The 13,028-nt window shown below is 50.2% G+C and overlaps 2 protein-coding genes and 1 long non-coding RNA gene across 4 annotated transcripts; 1 reads left to right on the forward strand and 2 right to left on the reverse strand.

Moving 5' to 3' along the window:
• Nucleotides 1-1,065: 1,065 nt before the first annotated feature.
• Nucleotides 1,066-3,714, reverse strand: HOXA1 (homeobox A1). Of its 2 annotated transcripts, XM_044246267.1 has the most exons (3): nt 3,364-3,714; nt 3,066-3,160; nt 2,496-2,575 (listed from the first exon to the last, which is right to left on the reverse strand). In XM_044246267.1, exons 1-2 carry the CDS (start codon nt 3,712-3,714, stop codon nt 3,101-3,103), a joined length of 411 nt encoding a protein of 136 aa, XP_044102202.1. In that variant the 3' UTR covers nt 2,496-2,575; nt 3,066-3,100. The 2 variants fall into 2 exon arrangements, with proteins under 2 accessions (XP_044102201.1, XP_044102202.1); XM_044246266.1 differs by having other exon boundaries at nt 1,066-2,575; nt 3,066-3,714.
• A 381-nt stretch (nt 3,715-4,095) lies between these two features.
• LOC122904927 lies at nt 4,096-7,663 on the forward strand. The gene is made up of 2 exons (XR_006384284.1): nt 4,096-4,181; nt 7,528-7,663. It is a non-coding gene; the product is annotated as an uncharacterized LOC122904927 (long non-coding RNA).
• Nucleotides 6,774-10,505, reverse strand: HOXA2 (homeobox A2). Its single transcript, XM_044246265.1, has 2 exons — nt 9,882-10,505; nt 6,774-9,229 (listed from the first exon to the last, which is right to left on the reverse strand). Exons 1-2 carry the CDS (start codon nt 10,261-10,263, stop codon nt 8,484-8,486), a joined length of 1,128 nt encoding a protein of 375 aa, XP_044102200.1. The 5' UTR covers nt 10,264-10,505; the 3' UTR covers nt 6,774-8,483.
• Between the last annotated feature and the right edge of the window lie 2,523 nt (nt 10,506-13,028).

The following is a 13,028-nucleotide window of genomic DNA, read 5'->3' on the forward strand; positions in this document are numbered from 1 at the left end:
AACCCGCTTTAGAGAGGAAGGAAGTCATACGCCTGTATTTGTGATGTTGTATTTCTCCTCTACCCTTGGAGCTAAATTAAAGCCTCTGAAAATGTGTGATGGTAAAGGAAAAGTGGTAAGAGGTCTGGGAGGAGAGCCATTTTGAACTTTAATTTGCTGGCTTCCTCTGTTAAAGAGGAGACACTTGCCTCAGTTGGAAGCTACTTGAACATCGAAAGACTTCAGGGCAGCTTTCAGAAGTTCACCTGGAAGAATCTTTTGAGCCCGGAGAAGAAAATAAAAACTTTTTTCCTGGGTTGGGGATTAGAACTGGGTTATGGGTTAGAGCAGACCCATTACGGCCATGCTGGCTATAACATCAAAGCTGAATCTGATGGGAGTGAGATGTGTAACCCAGAGTGGGTGGGCAGGAGGCAGGACATGTAGAGAGTGGCAGGAAGGGATGGACATTGACAGGAGGGATGGGAGGAGAGATGCAGCAGACTTCTGAAAATAGACCATACTCAATTTAAAGGGTGGAACATACTGGAACACTGCCTGACAAGCCGAAAAAGAAAAAGGGTGAGGTGGAGGCCTCATCCTCAAACAGCTTTATACTGGAGCTCATTAAATGTGAATCTCTTAGCTCTTGGTTCACTGATGTGAGGAAAGATGGACTGAAGAGTTTGGGCTTTTGAAGGGAGTTCTGTTTATATATATGTCAACATTCAGTTGGAGGTGAAAAGGTTAGCACTTGACCCAGGAAGTATCCATGTTTGTTTCAAAAATAGATCCGCTTCATAAATTTCTTCACCATTCATTTTTTTCCATTATGAACTTGGATTATTTAATAAAGGAACTATTGTTATTTTAAAGAAAATCAACCTATTAAATAGGCATTAGCTAGGTGCTATGACACGCATAGGGGAAATTTCAGCTTCACAATGGAAAGCATTTACTTTTTTTCAAGAAAAGGCTCACCTCTGAAAGTACACGCCAGCCTCCCCCCCATCACCCATGTGAAATGAACCAACATTGTTGGAACCAACAAATTGTAGCCAACCCAAATACAGGGATGCTTAAGCATATGTGAAACTTGAATATATTTATTACAGACATCTTAAGACCCGTAAACTCTGCTCTGGATCATATTACTCCAGGATCTCAGAGCTGTTCATGATTGTACAGGAAAGGGGGAATATCATAGGCTCACAAAGAATAACTGATATAACTCAGTGTGGGGCTTTAGGGACATCAAAACATTGTGCGACATGCAAAAGACTATTCACGAATCACACAAAATATACATTCATTGTGCCATCCATCACATTAACAGTTGAGCTGAAAATACATCATATCCAGCTAAGATAACTGTGGAAGGGAGAAGCTGCTTTGAATAATACCTCTAGGTTCTGAATAATCCAGCACAAATTTTAAATAGAGTGTGGGCAGAGAAACAATCAAGGGGTGGGGATGGGAAGAGACTTAGCACAGGAAGCAAGGTTTTTTGAACCTTGTGTTCTGTAGGCCTTCTTAACTCACTGAAAGAACAAATGCAGGCTACCCTCTGAGGCATCTGACTGAGTTTAAGTCAGCGATTTTATTCTTTAACCCATAATCACATATAAAATTGTACCAGCTTTGAGTTACCCTCCCTGTTTTAGTCACTTAATCTAAACATTTCTAGAAAATCTGTATAAAGATAAATCTCTCAGGACAAACTATTTACAACCAGCAAACACACACATGAAATTGAATTTAAATAAAAGGATGAATTAATTGTGTAAACACGCTCATAGTGCAGCTCTTCTTTATGAGCTCCTGGACTCTCCTTTCTCTCCTACTTTAAGGGCAAAGTAGGGGAGAACTGTAAATATACAGGCAGGTAAAAGGCCTTCTTCTGACATGTTTCTGCTGGCAAAGGAGACTATACTCCAAAGGACATCTGAAAGGAATGGATTCTGTGGAAATCTCCTAAAAGTAGGGAGGGGTGTCGGGGCTGTCAAAAAATTAATTATGGCACCTACTCTTAATCAAGGAGTTAGCACATACACCCAATCAACCCTCTAATCTAGAATTCTCTGGAAACACATTATCCTGGCCAGGAGCTTCCCAGATAGGATCAGAAAGGAAGAAAGAGACTGTAAATGGAAAGGAAGATAAGCTAAGAATGTGCTTTGGGTCAGAAGTCTCCAGCTCTCAGAGTAGCCTGGGCTGCGGAGTCTGGGGCTGGGTGGGCCTCAGTGGGAGGTAGTCAGAGTGTCTGAGGTAGAAGATCCCGGGGAAGGAATGCAGGGCGAAGAGCTGGACTTCTCTGAGGATTCCTCAGCCTTCTCCTCACTTCCTGGCGGGGTGGCCGGAGAGATGGGCAAGAGGCCCTCCTTCTCTCGTTTCTTCTGCTTCATCCGGCGGTTCTGGAACCAGATCTTCACCTGGGTCTCATTGAGCTGCAGGGATGCGGCAATCTCCACCCTACGGGCCCGCGTCAGGTACTTATTGAAGTGGAACTCCTTTTCCAGCTCAGTGAGCTGCTTGGTGGTGAAGTTGGTGCGCACTGCATTGGGTTGACCCACGTAGCCGTACTCTCCAACTTTCCCTGCAGGCATGGTGGGGAGCGATGAGAGAGAAGGGTAAACATTTTTACAATGCATAGAAGATTCCCTACACGCTCCAGAGCAACATTCAGGTAAAGAGGGTAAAGAGGTAAAGAGAATTTCGCCACAGAAACTGGGCTGGGTGACTGATGAGGTGTAAAGTGTTAATCCAAAGTCAACCATCAGCATGGTCAGACCGTGATTAATGGATGCTGGAGATATTAACGGAACCACACACCACCACCACCCACACACCCCTACCCACTTCCTACTCCAGAACCTCTAAAAACTCAGCCCTTTGAGAAACACAACAATCCCAGATGCTCCTCTGCCCCACACACCTGGGCAATCTCTCCACACAGAACAACACCGGTGGGAAGCAAGAAGTTTTGTTTGTCGTTGTTTTTTTTAAGTATTAATTTTCCTTGGCAACTAAGCAAACAGGCTCCTTCCAGAACCATCAAGGAACATGCAAGGAATGGCAAGACTGACCTGTTTTGGGAGGGTTTCTTTTGACTTTCATCCAGTCAAAGGTCTGCGCTGGAGAAGAGGTCTCTGATGTAGGGGAGCGACAGGCTTCTTGGTGGCTGGCGTGGAGAGGGGACAAGGAGTTATTATACGTGGTCAGGGCCAGGCTCTGGTGCTCTTGTCCGTATGAGTGGTGAATGTACTGAGGCGAGCCCACCGCGCCCCCGGCATAACCCTGGTGGTGGTGGTGATGCTGGACCATGGGAGATGAGAGATTTCCAGAGTAAACTGCGGGAGCGCACGAGGGGTACCCACCACTTACTTCTGCTTCCTGATTTAACGCGTAAGAGCTGTAAGGCGCGCCGAAGTTCTGCGCGCTGTAGCTTGGACCACAACTCGAATGGGAGTAGGACACCCCCAGGTTCCCGGGAGTCTGGTAGGTGGCCGGTTGGGGGTGGTGATGGTGGTGGTGGTGGTGGTGGGGCGGGCTGATCTGCACCCCCCTGCCCACTAGGAAGCGGTCGTCGCCGCCACAGCTGTTAGCACTGACCGCGCACGACTGGAAAGTTGTAATTCCATGGTCGGAAGGGTAGGCTCGCGCTGAGCAGGTCCCTGAGTCGCCACCGCTGAGGATGGGGTATTCCAGGAAGGAGCTCATTCTTGCATTGTCCATCTGTCACTGAGGGACGGGGTCCTGCGAAGCCCTGGGTGACCGTGCCAACTTTCTCACTTCCTCCATGGGGCCGGAGAAGAAAAATGATATGAATGTACAGTGCGCAAGAGGGGGGGCGCGAGGGCGGAGGGCGCAAGGGGAGGGGCACGTGACTAAGTCAGCCAATGGCGGAGCCTCCTGCGAAAGTTTGCTGGCTCCCGCGGTGATGGATCACCGTTTCAGTGGCATTTAAATCCCCGGCGCTCCTCAGTCTAGGTGACGCGCAGTCGCCCCCCCAGGCAGCCCAGGCGGCGGCAGCATCTGCGGCGGCTGCAAGGGCAGATTTCGGAGCTCTGGGCCGAAAGGGAGCAGAAGACACCCTCTGAGCGCGCCGACTCCGCTCTCCCCCCCTCCGGGAGGTGGGGGCTGGGAGCCATCCTCGTCTCCGCCCCCTCCCCACCGCGCACTGAGAGATGAACTGGCAAGAGGTGAGAAGGGAAGAGGGCTCCGTCTCTCTTGGGTCGGGAATCAGTGGGCCAGAGCTCGCTGGTCTGCCACTAGCTCAGGTGCCGAGCCCGCAGTGCGCGGAGCAGGAAGGGTAGCTCCCCGGGCGCTTTCACTACACAGTCCCTGCTGTGGTGCCGGGGCAGTAAGGCGCGCAGAGGACAGTGGAGTAGGACGAGGCCAGGCCACCAGCTCTCCAAGCTCCGCAGGGAGAGGGAAGTGCGCAGAGGATTGGCCTGGAGAATCCCGGGTGGGCGTGCGGGGGACAAGGGAAAACAAAACAAAACAAAACAAAAACTTCCCTTCTCCAAGGAGGGTCTCCGAAGCCTACTCCCTCCACCCCAACCGATTATTAGCTAGGCAATGAGGAGGTTCTGTAATTCGACGCTCGGGAGCGGGGGATTGGTAGTAGTTAAGCTTGCCGGAAAAGGCCGGGGGTGGCCGTGCTCTTCGCCCTCCCTCTCTCCTCGCTCTCCGCCCCTTTCTCCTCCCCACTCAGCTTTGCTCCGGGAGCCAGCCCTACGGGATCCGGAGCAGCTCGGCGGCTGGATTTTGAAGGGTAGGAGGCGGGGGAGAAAGATGACGCTAGCGGACGTGGCCAGCGTGGGGGCCGGGCGGCGCGCTGCAGGCCATCTGCCGGCTCCCTGGGACCCAGGAGCCTGCGCGCTCCGGCTAGGGCCTCAAAGGGCGAGACCACAGCCCAACAAAATACGCTGGACACCCCCCCCCCCGCAATGGTGCTCGCTTTCCGGAGGGGGAATGTTAGGAGTGGTAGGGTTTCCTTTATCCACTAGCCGCCCCCCCCCTTCTACTCCACGTCTGAAGTGGGTAGGGGCTGGCAGGTGGGAGGGGCGGTGGACAGATGGCTGATGGTGGACGGGATATTTTCTTCTTCCCCAACAACACCTCCTCCTCTTTGTAACTGACTGTGTAGTTCCTTGTGCGAACCTTCAAGTCTTTCCCTAGAGAGACGCGTGCAAATCTGAGCGTCATCCCAGGCCAGGGGTCCTGTTCTCCATCACCTTCATCCTACCCTGATGCTGACGGGGTCGTTAATTGCTGTTTACTATTGGGTTTCGTGTCAACCCTTGGCTTGTAGAGAGAAAATGCCGAACTGAGACCAAGAATTGATGCATTCTTAGATAAAAGAAATCCAGAGATCATACAAGAAGCTTTGCAGGCGATGCAGTATAGATTTTTCCCTGACCGTGTTTACCACATCGGAATCGACAGATAAAATTTATCTGAGGATGGGGTTCCCACTCCCCTCTAGCTTTCCCTCCCCAGTTAGAAGGAAGTTTTGCTTGAGGCATGCACATTTCAAATGTGTTAGTCAACCTTTCTGCATTCTGTTTTCCACAAACAGAAGCCTCCCTCCCCCCCCAACCTGCCCCCACCCATAAGAGGAACTCTTGCAGACATTTGACTACGGAGTCCCTCAGGAGCAAAGAAACATTTACCCCCAAACATTTTCTTTCGAAACGGTATTTTTCTGTGACCTTTGACCCATCCCCAACCACGGTTAAGAGAGAGCAGGGAGAGGAAAGGAATTCCTGCCCCAATTTCAGCACCTGGGGATGTTCATCTTCAGGAAGGGAAAAGGAAAGGCGGCCTTCCTGGAGGCGGCTTCCTTGGGAGCTCCAGACTTCCAACGGCTTCCTTGGGAGCTCCAGCTTCCAGACTCCTGTAGAGGAGGAGGTAGGACGTGAGAGGGTCGGTGCAGGCATTGCGGACGATCAGCTTTCCGAACCAAAGGACGTTCTTTCCCCTGGCCTCATTCTTGTCCCTTTGTTGGCTTCTTCAGCCTGGGTTCGCGCAACCCCCTTCGCCGCAGGACTTGAGCCACAAAGCCGCCAGGAGCCTCAACCGCTCTCCTTCCTCTGCTAGTTCTCGGCCTCGGCGCCCCACTCCTTCCGCTTCTCTTCCTCCCTCCGGGCCTCACTCCCGCGCCAGCACGGGAGGGAGTGTGTTTCTTGGGACCACATGCATGCACTTGCACGTAAGCCCGCAAGGACTCGGCCGGCGACCGACCCACCTCCGCGCATTGCTCCGGCTCCCGGCAGGCCCGACTCCTGAAGCCGAGCCTGCTCCGCCCCGGCTGGCCGCCCAGAGCGCTGCTCTCCCGGTGTTGCTTACAAAGGCAGTCTAGTCTGGACTCGAGCCCGTGAGGCTTCCGTAGCTCCGTGCTTTCCCCACCCTCACGAAACCCCGGGGTTCATACCGCCTTGTACAAGACCCTGGTTTTCTGAGCATGTAGGCCAGAGCCCCACGACTCGTGCAAAAGTCTCTTTAAATGCCCTGTGAGAGTGGGCGAAAGGAGAGCTCGGTTACTATTTAAATGATGGCCCGCAAGCGGCTTGCTGGCCTCAAAGTGCCTCTTTCAGGGCTCTTCTACTAGAAAGGGAAGGAGCAAGGAGGAGACAAAACGCCGCCGAGGCCCGGAGCTGTTCATGGCATCCGCAGCTCAGCCAAGCTGTTGTTTTAAAAGAGCAATAAAAATGAATTATGACTAAACGCCTTCTAACTTAATGCTTTCGGACGGGGATCCCCGGCAAATACGTAAGAGGATTTTTATTTGTGCATGTGTTCCTGCAATTGATCTCTTTGATGACATTCTCATTCATAGAAAGCGTTTGATTTATGAGCGTAGGACGAATCGCAAACAGCAGCGGCGCAGCCCTGGCTGCAGCCAGGCCGCCCTGCTCAACTCCGCGCCTGGGGCTGGAGACCAGCCGGGGTCCTCACACGCCTCCGCCGCTGCCAGGATTTAGGGGGCAAGGGGCTGGAGAAAGGTAGGGTGCAAACCCATGGAGAAAGACCGCGATTTCAGCGTAACTTCCAAGCCTTAGCTATTAAGAGCCGGGTTCCTAAATCAACCCGCCCCCCTGCACATGTTGCTTACAGGCTGCGTTTTCTCACGGTAAGTTAGTAGCGATCACAGCAGAGCTCAGGGAGGGAAAAAAAAAAGCATGGGGATATGTAAGAAGGGGGAAAAAAACAGAACAACCCAGTAACGTGCCCTAGATCACATTTTATTGATATTTCATTTAAAGTGCTTTTTCTCCTTCTCTCTAGAATCTGGGTTAATTTATAACCTGGGGCGCAGAAACTCTCCATTTTAAATCTCAACTTGGTAACCTGACTTCACAGCTTTAATGATCCATTATTTGTCATGTAAACAGATTTAAGAATGAAATATTGATTTTTCTATCCCTGAAAAAAGAATCCTAGAATGACTGAACCAGAGGATTGGAGAGAACCCTTTCTGAAGTGCATTTTCCAGCCAGTAACCATTGTTTTGTTTTGTTTTTGTTTTTCTCTACCTTTTAGGTCTGTTTGCCTGGACCCATCAACAGCTGGGAGACTAATCAACCACACTGAAAATGTTTCCGGGATTGTGGGGGAGGGGTTGTAATGTAGATGTTTGAAACAAATGTGTATAAATAAATGAATTGTTGTTAACTTAGTTATTGACCTGAAGACTGGTAGCTTGTTAAAGAACTCCATGTTTCTCCTTCTTGGAGTTGGGGTTCCTGTAGGCACTTTATTTCTCCACTTTCAAAGGCTTGGGCTTGGCCCAACTCTGAGGCTGCCCAATCCCACTTCTACTACCAATTTAAATCTATGGCTTGAACCTCTACACTAAAAAACCAAATCCATTCCCTTTAAAAAGAAAGAAAAAAAAGAAAAAGAAAAATACTTCTTGGAAGTCCTAACCATTTTCTGGCTTTCTTTTCGTTAGTGTCTATTGAAGACTTTGAACATGCCCCCTTAATAAATATATTAAAATTGAAAAAAGAAGATGAATTGTGACCAGAATTTTATTTACCAAGTTAGACTAAAGGAAGAAAAAGAAACCGTTATGAGCCTTGAGAAAGAGGGGGGGAAGAAAAAAAAATAAGAAAGCTACTTATAGCAAAGGAGAATTTATTCTACCAAAAATACTCATGACAATGCATCCTAAGGTAATACAAAAATAAAAAGAAAGTGAAGATACAATTATATGATCACTTTCTTGCAGGCCTCATATATTGCTTTCAGAAAATCACATAGAGGGTAGTTGGATTCAATTTAGAACAACTAAAACTCCAAAATAATCTGTAAAAGATGGCTCTGAAACTGGACCAGGAGACTCACTAAACAGAAAATCTTCCACATTTAGAGGACAGAGAGGGTAGGTCAAGAAGAAAAGAAAATAAAAATCAACTCTCTCAGAATAAAAGAAGGCCAAACCACCTGGTCAAAGGGGTTTTTGTTTTGTGATGCTTTGTTTTGCTTTAATGTTTTTAGTAATTCAGATGCTGCAAGTCGATTGTGGTGAGTGTGTCTGTAAAAAAGTCAAAGCTGTCAGCTGAAATATCTACGGGACTGTCCAGGGAACCTGGCAAACTGGGCGAGACAGCATCTGAAAGCTGCAGGCAGGAATCTGTGGAAAAAACGTTAAAGTCCTGCAAAGAGGGGACCTCGAGGGCCTCGGGACTGTCATTGTTTAGGCCAGAGCCACAGTTCTGGCCCATTGTTGACAAGCAGTTAGAAACAGTGGGTGACTGGTGCTGAAAATGTTTCAGATTTTTCTCATTGCTGGTTAGAGGCGAAACTGGGAAACTTTGGGAGTCGCCATTGTGTCCATTGGGAGCCTGCTGCTGAGAGAGGGCATTTTGCTGAAAAGTGTAACCTTCCCTCTCCAGAAGGGCCCCGGAGACGCTGAGGGCTTGCTCAAAGAGCGACTTCTCCTCCTCGTCCTCCTCCACTTTCTCAGAGTCTTCCAGGCTTTTAAATTTTCCTTCACTGTTTTGGTTCTCCTTGCACTGGGTCTGCCTCTTGTGCTTCATCCTCCGGTTCTGAAACCACACTTTCACTTGTCTCTCAGTCAAATCCAGCAGTGCTGCAATTTCCACCCTTCGGGGTCTGCAAAGGTACTTGTTGAAATGAAATTCTTTTTCCAGCTCTAAAAGCTGCGTGTTGGTGTAAGCAGTTCTCAGGCGCCGCGAGCCCCCGCCGCTGCCATCGGCGATTTCCAGGGATTCTGCGGAAAGGGAAATCAACAAGAGACACACGCACAGTTGGAGGTGGAGGGGTCCGAGCGGGGTTATTCCACTGGAGAATAAATATAGCAGAAAAGATCAACTGCAACAAAATGGCCGCCCCTGGATGCAGTAGAGCTATTGTGCTGCCTTTCCTGGGAGCCCAACCGGGGGAGACCCCATCTCTTCCACCTCCATCAGATTCCTGCCTGTGGCTCCCCCCAACCTCTCCATCCGGGAGCAAACTTTATATTAGCCACACCACAATTTATAATTAATGCATCAGCTGCTTAGCTGAGCAAGAGCGATCTATCACTCTTCATTACTGTCAAAAAGCCAAACTCTAGGACAACTAGACAAGAGGAGGTCAGTTCCAACTCAAATAAATCATCCCACGTTACACAAGTTAGGGAAAGTTTCCCCCCCCCTTCTTAAAAATATATATATGTCTCATTGTGCAGCGCAGGATCCCTTTTCTCTCCATCAAACCCACTCCTGAGCCCACAGGGGAAGGGAAGGCAGCCAAGCATCTCTCCCTCTCTCTCCCCCTTCTCTCCCAGCCCACGCTCCCCTCCCCCATAACCGCTCCCCGCGCAGCCCAGAAGGGGAGAAGGGTCCCGGGACCTGGGGCCAAGTCTCTGGACTGACCTTTGTGGCTGAGGCAGGCAGGGCCGGTGGCGGCGGCGGCGGCGGCGGCGGCGGCAGAGGCGGGCGGCAGCGCGGTTTTCTTGGCCGCCTTCTTCTCCTTCATCCAGGGGTACTCAGGCGGCTGCAGGGCGCCGGCGGGCACTGGACTGCCGCGGCTGCCCGCGGGGCTCGGCTTGGGGCGGCCGCCAGCGCCGTGGCGAGGGTGACTGCCCGGGTTCAGGCTGGGAATGGTCTGCTCAAAAGGAGGAGGAATCAGTGTCGAGTGTGAAAGCGTCGAGGTCTTGATTGATGAACTTTGAAATGTATCAGCGACAGGGGGAAAAGATGTCAGGCACTCAGCGAGCGACGGCTGGCTATTGATAAAACCAATCTCTCGCTCAAATTCGTAATTCATGGCCTTCTCCTTGGAGCCCCCTCGGAGAAAAAGTTCCCTCTTCTGGAGGGGCTTTGGGGGGGCAAGGCCCAGGAAAAAGGCGAGAGCAGAGGGAAAAAAAAATCTATCATAGAAGATCGCTGCTGGGGTGTTTTTTTTCTAATTCACTGATTACAGCCGTATGGGGACCGCGCTACTATTAAACTATTGAATTCATGGAGACAAGGTTGAAATTGGACCGAATTGGCTGTCACATGATTGCTTCTGCCCAATGACAATTTGGGCTTTAATCAAAAGAAGCCACTGTCTGTTTGATTGATCCAAAAAAGTCGGGAAGGAACGCCTCATTGGGGGCCAGCGAGGCTTTATTTACACTTTTTTCAGGGCAAAAATACATATATGTGGGTGTGGGTGGGGATGCCCGGGAGTGCGTGGGGGCGAGGGTGCCTTCCTGCCTCCTGATTAGCACAGATCTGGTGTGTGCGCCTGGGAGTGTGTGGAGTGTGAGTGTGTGCGAGTGTGAGCCCTGCTGCCGGGCCCGCCGGCGGCTGCCCTCTGCCTCCCCCGCACACTCCGCGCATTGTTTGGGACTGTCGGGAAGACGCCTCGCACCTCACAAATCATTTAAGCACCTCAGTCTGACGCCTGCAGTCATTAACAAAGTAATCCATTAATCTTCAAAGTTTTGACACCCGAGAGCCCCGCATCCCAGCCACATAAGTTCTGCTAAGGCAGGAGGAAGGAGCAGAGGGAGAGGGGAGATGAGACCGGGAGAAGAAAGAGAGAAGAGGGAAGGAGGGAGGGAGGAAGGGAGGGAGAGAAGGAGAGGGAAGAGAGAGAGAGAGAGAAGAGAGAGGAGACACAGAAAAGAGAGGGTTCATTTTGGGGTCTCCCCTCTTTTATTTCCTTATCCTCCTCCGCCTTTTCTAAAACCAGTTCCTGGATCTCGGAAGTGATCTCTGTTTTCCTTCCTCTCCGTCTTTTCCTCTTTTCTTCTTTTTCCCTCTTCTCCCCTCTCCTCTTCCCTCTCACTTCTATCCATCTCTCCTTCCCCAAACCCCTCCCGCTTGCCCTCGCCCCCCCCCCCAAAGCCCAGCTCGGAGTCCGCGCCCTCGGACCCGGACCCTGGCCCATTGTTAGCCGGCTTTTCCACGGCAGCTATGCATCTGGCTCCAGAGGGAAGCGGAAGACGGGAGGCGGCTCTCGAAGCTTCCCAGCCTTCCTGTGCCATCAACTTTTCAAGAGTGGCTCGAGAAAGATAGATGCATGTGCCAAGCAAGACAACAACCCCAGGTCCATGTGTCCAAATCCCTGTAGCCAGGGCGGCGGCCACCCAAAGCAGTGCCACCTGGAGCAGGCTCCTGCGGCTCCTGGCATTCTGGGTTTCATACCCGTAGGGCTCGGGTGCGGTGAGTATTTCTGATTTCCAGGAAGTCTGTTGGAAGTTAGCAGCAGGGAGGGAGAAGGCGCTTGTTCCTTTCTCTTTCTCTCTCTCTCTCTCTCTCTCTTTTCTTTTTCTTTTTCTCTCCTTCTTCTCCTGGTCCTTGTCGCTCTGAGTGTGGGCTTCTGGGTTCAGATGCAAAACGTGCTCCCTGGCATCCCAAATTGTCTCCTGCTCCTTTCTGCTCCTTGGCCACCTGGGATGTTTGCACTCAGGTTCTGCTGCGGGAAACAGTACTGCAGGTGAGAGAGGGCAACCTCAGGAGGAATTATAAAGGTTCTCTATTCTCTGTTCACGCTCTCTTTTTTTCCAATTCGGAGACTTGAGACTGAGGGCATCTTGGACTGTGCTGGAGGTTTCAAAAGATAACACCTTTAGGTACCAAACAATAACTTTTTAAAAATCCACCGAGCCAGAAAGAGGGGAAGAGGCTGAGAGAGAAATCTGAAGGTATCTCTTTTCCCTCAGACCCTGAGGATGATGATTCGCTTTTGCTTCCTTTGAAATGGACCAAGTGATCAGACTCCCCCAGGCCGGCAGGCATCCGTGGCAGGAAAATAAATCATTCTGATGGCCAGGGAGAGAGAGGTTGGTGGGGGAAAGAAATCTACGCGGAAAACAAGAAAGGCCAACCACAGCACAAGGCTAGGACTCCATTTCTGAGGCCGGCATCAAAGGGGGCTTGGGTAGAAATTAGATATAAAGTGGCCTCCATCATTGACTAGCCCAGAGCATCGCCTTACAGATAGAGATGCTATTTTGGAAAATGTGAGGTTTTTCAGTTTTCTTGCTTTTATTCCAAACAAAGCTCTGAAGGAAGTCTGGGTGCGATCAATCTTGCTCACCAAAAGCCCTGACAGCTTCTGGCCCTTAAGAACACATTTCAGCTTCGAGCTCTTTCCAAGATCAAATGTGGCCGAGCAAAGAGGAGAGCAGGAAACGCAAGTAAACAAGGAAAACTAGTCTTTTTAAAGATCTTTTTGGCAGCAGGAAGAGTTATAAGGCGGCTTTTAGGAAAGGTGCTTTTGCACATTCTGGGATAGTGGCTTTGGCATTTGTTGTTACAGAAATAATATTGAGGGGTTAAGGGGAGGGGGAGTTAAGGAGAGGGAACAGCACTGCCCCCATATCGCTGAGGCTTTGTCAGGGGCTGCGTGGGTGAGAGCTTTCTGCTCGCCTCAGCGGCCTTAATTCAAATACCATCTGGAAGCAAACCCTTTTCTTTGACCATTCAACACTGAAATCTTCCCCAAATCTATTACTTTAACTCAGGAATATTTCAATAAGGACTTATTTTTAATATCTTAGAAGCTGAAGGTGAGATCAGTATTTTTTTCTTTGAAAC

Source organism: Neovison vison, chromosome 4 (genome assembly GCF_020171115.1).
Source record: "Neovison vison isolate M4711 chromosome 4, ASM_NN_V1, whole genome shotgun sequence".
In the NCBI taxonomy this organism is placed as follows: domain Eukaryota; kingdom Metazoa; phylum Chordata; class Mammalia; order Carnivora; family Mustelidae; genus Neogale; species Neogale vison.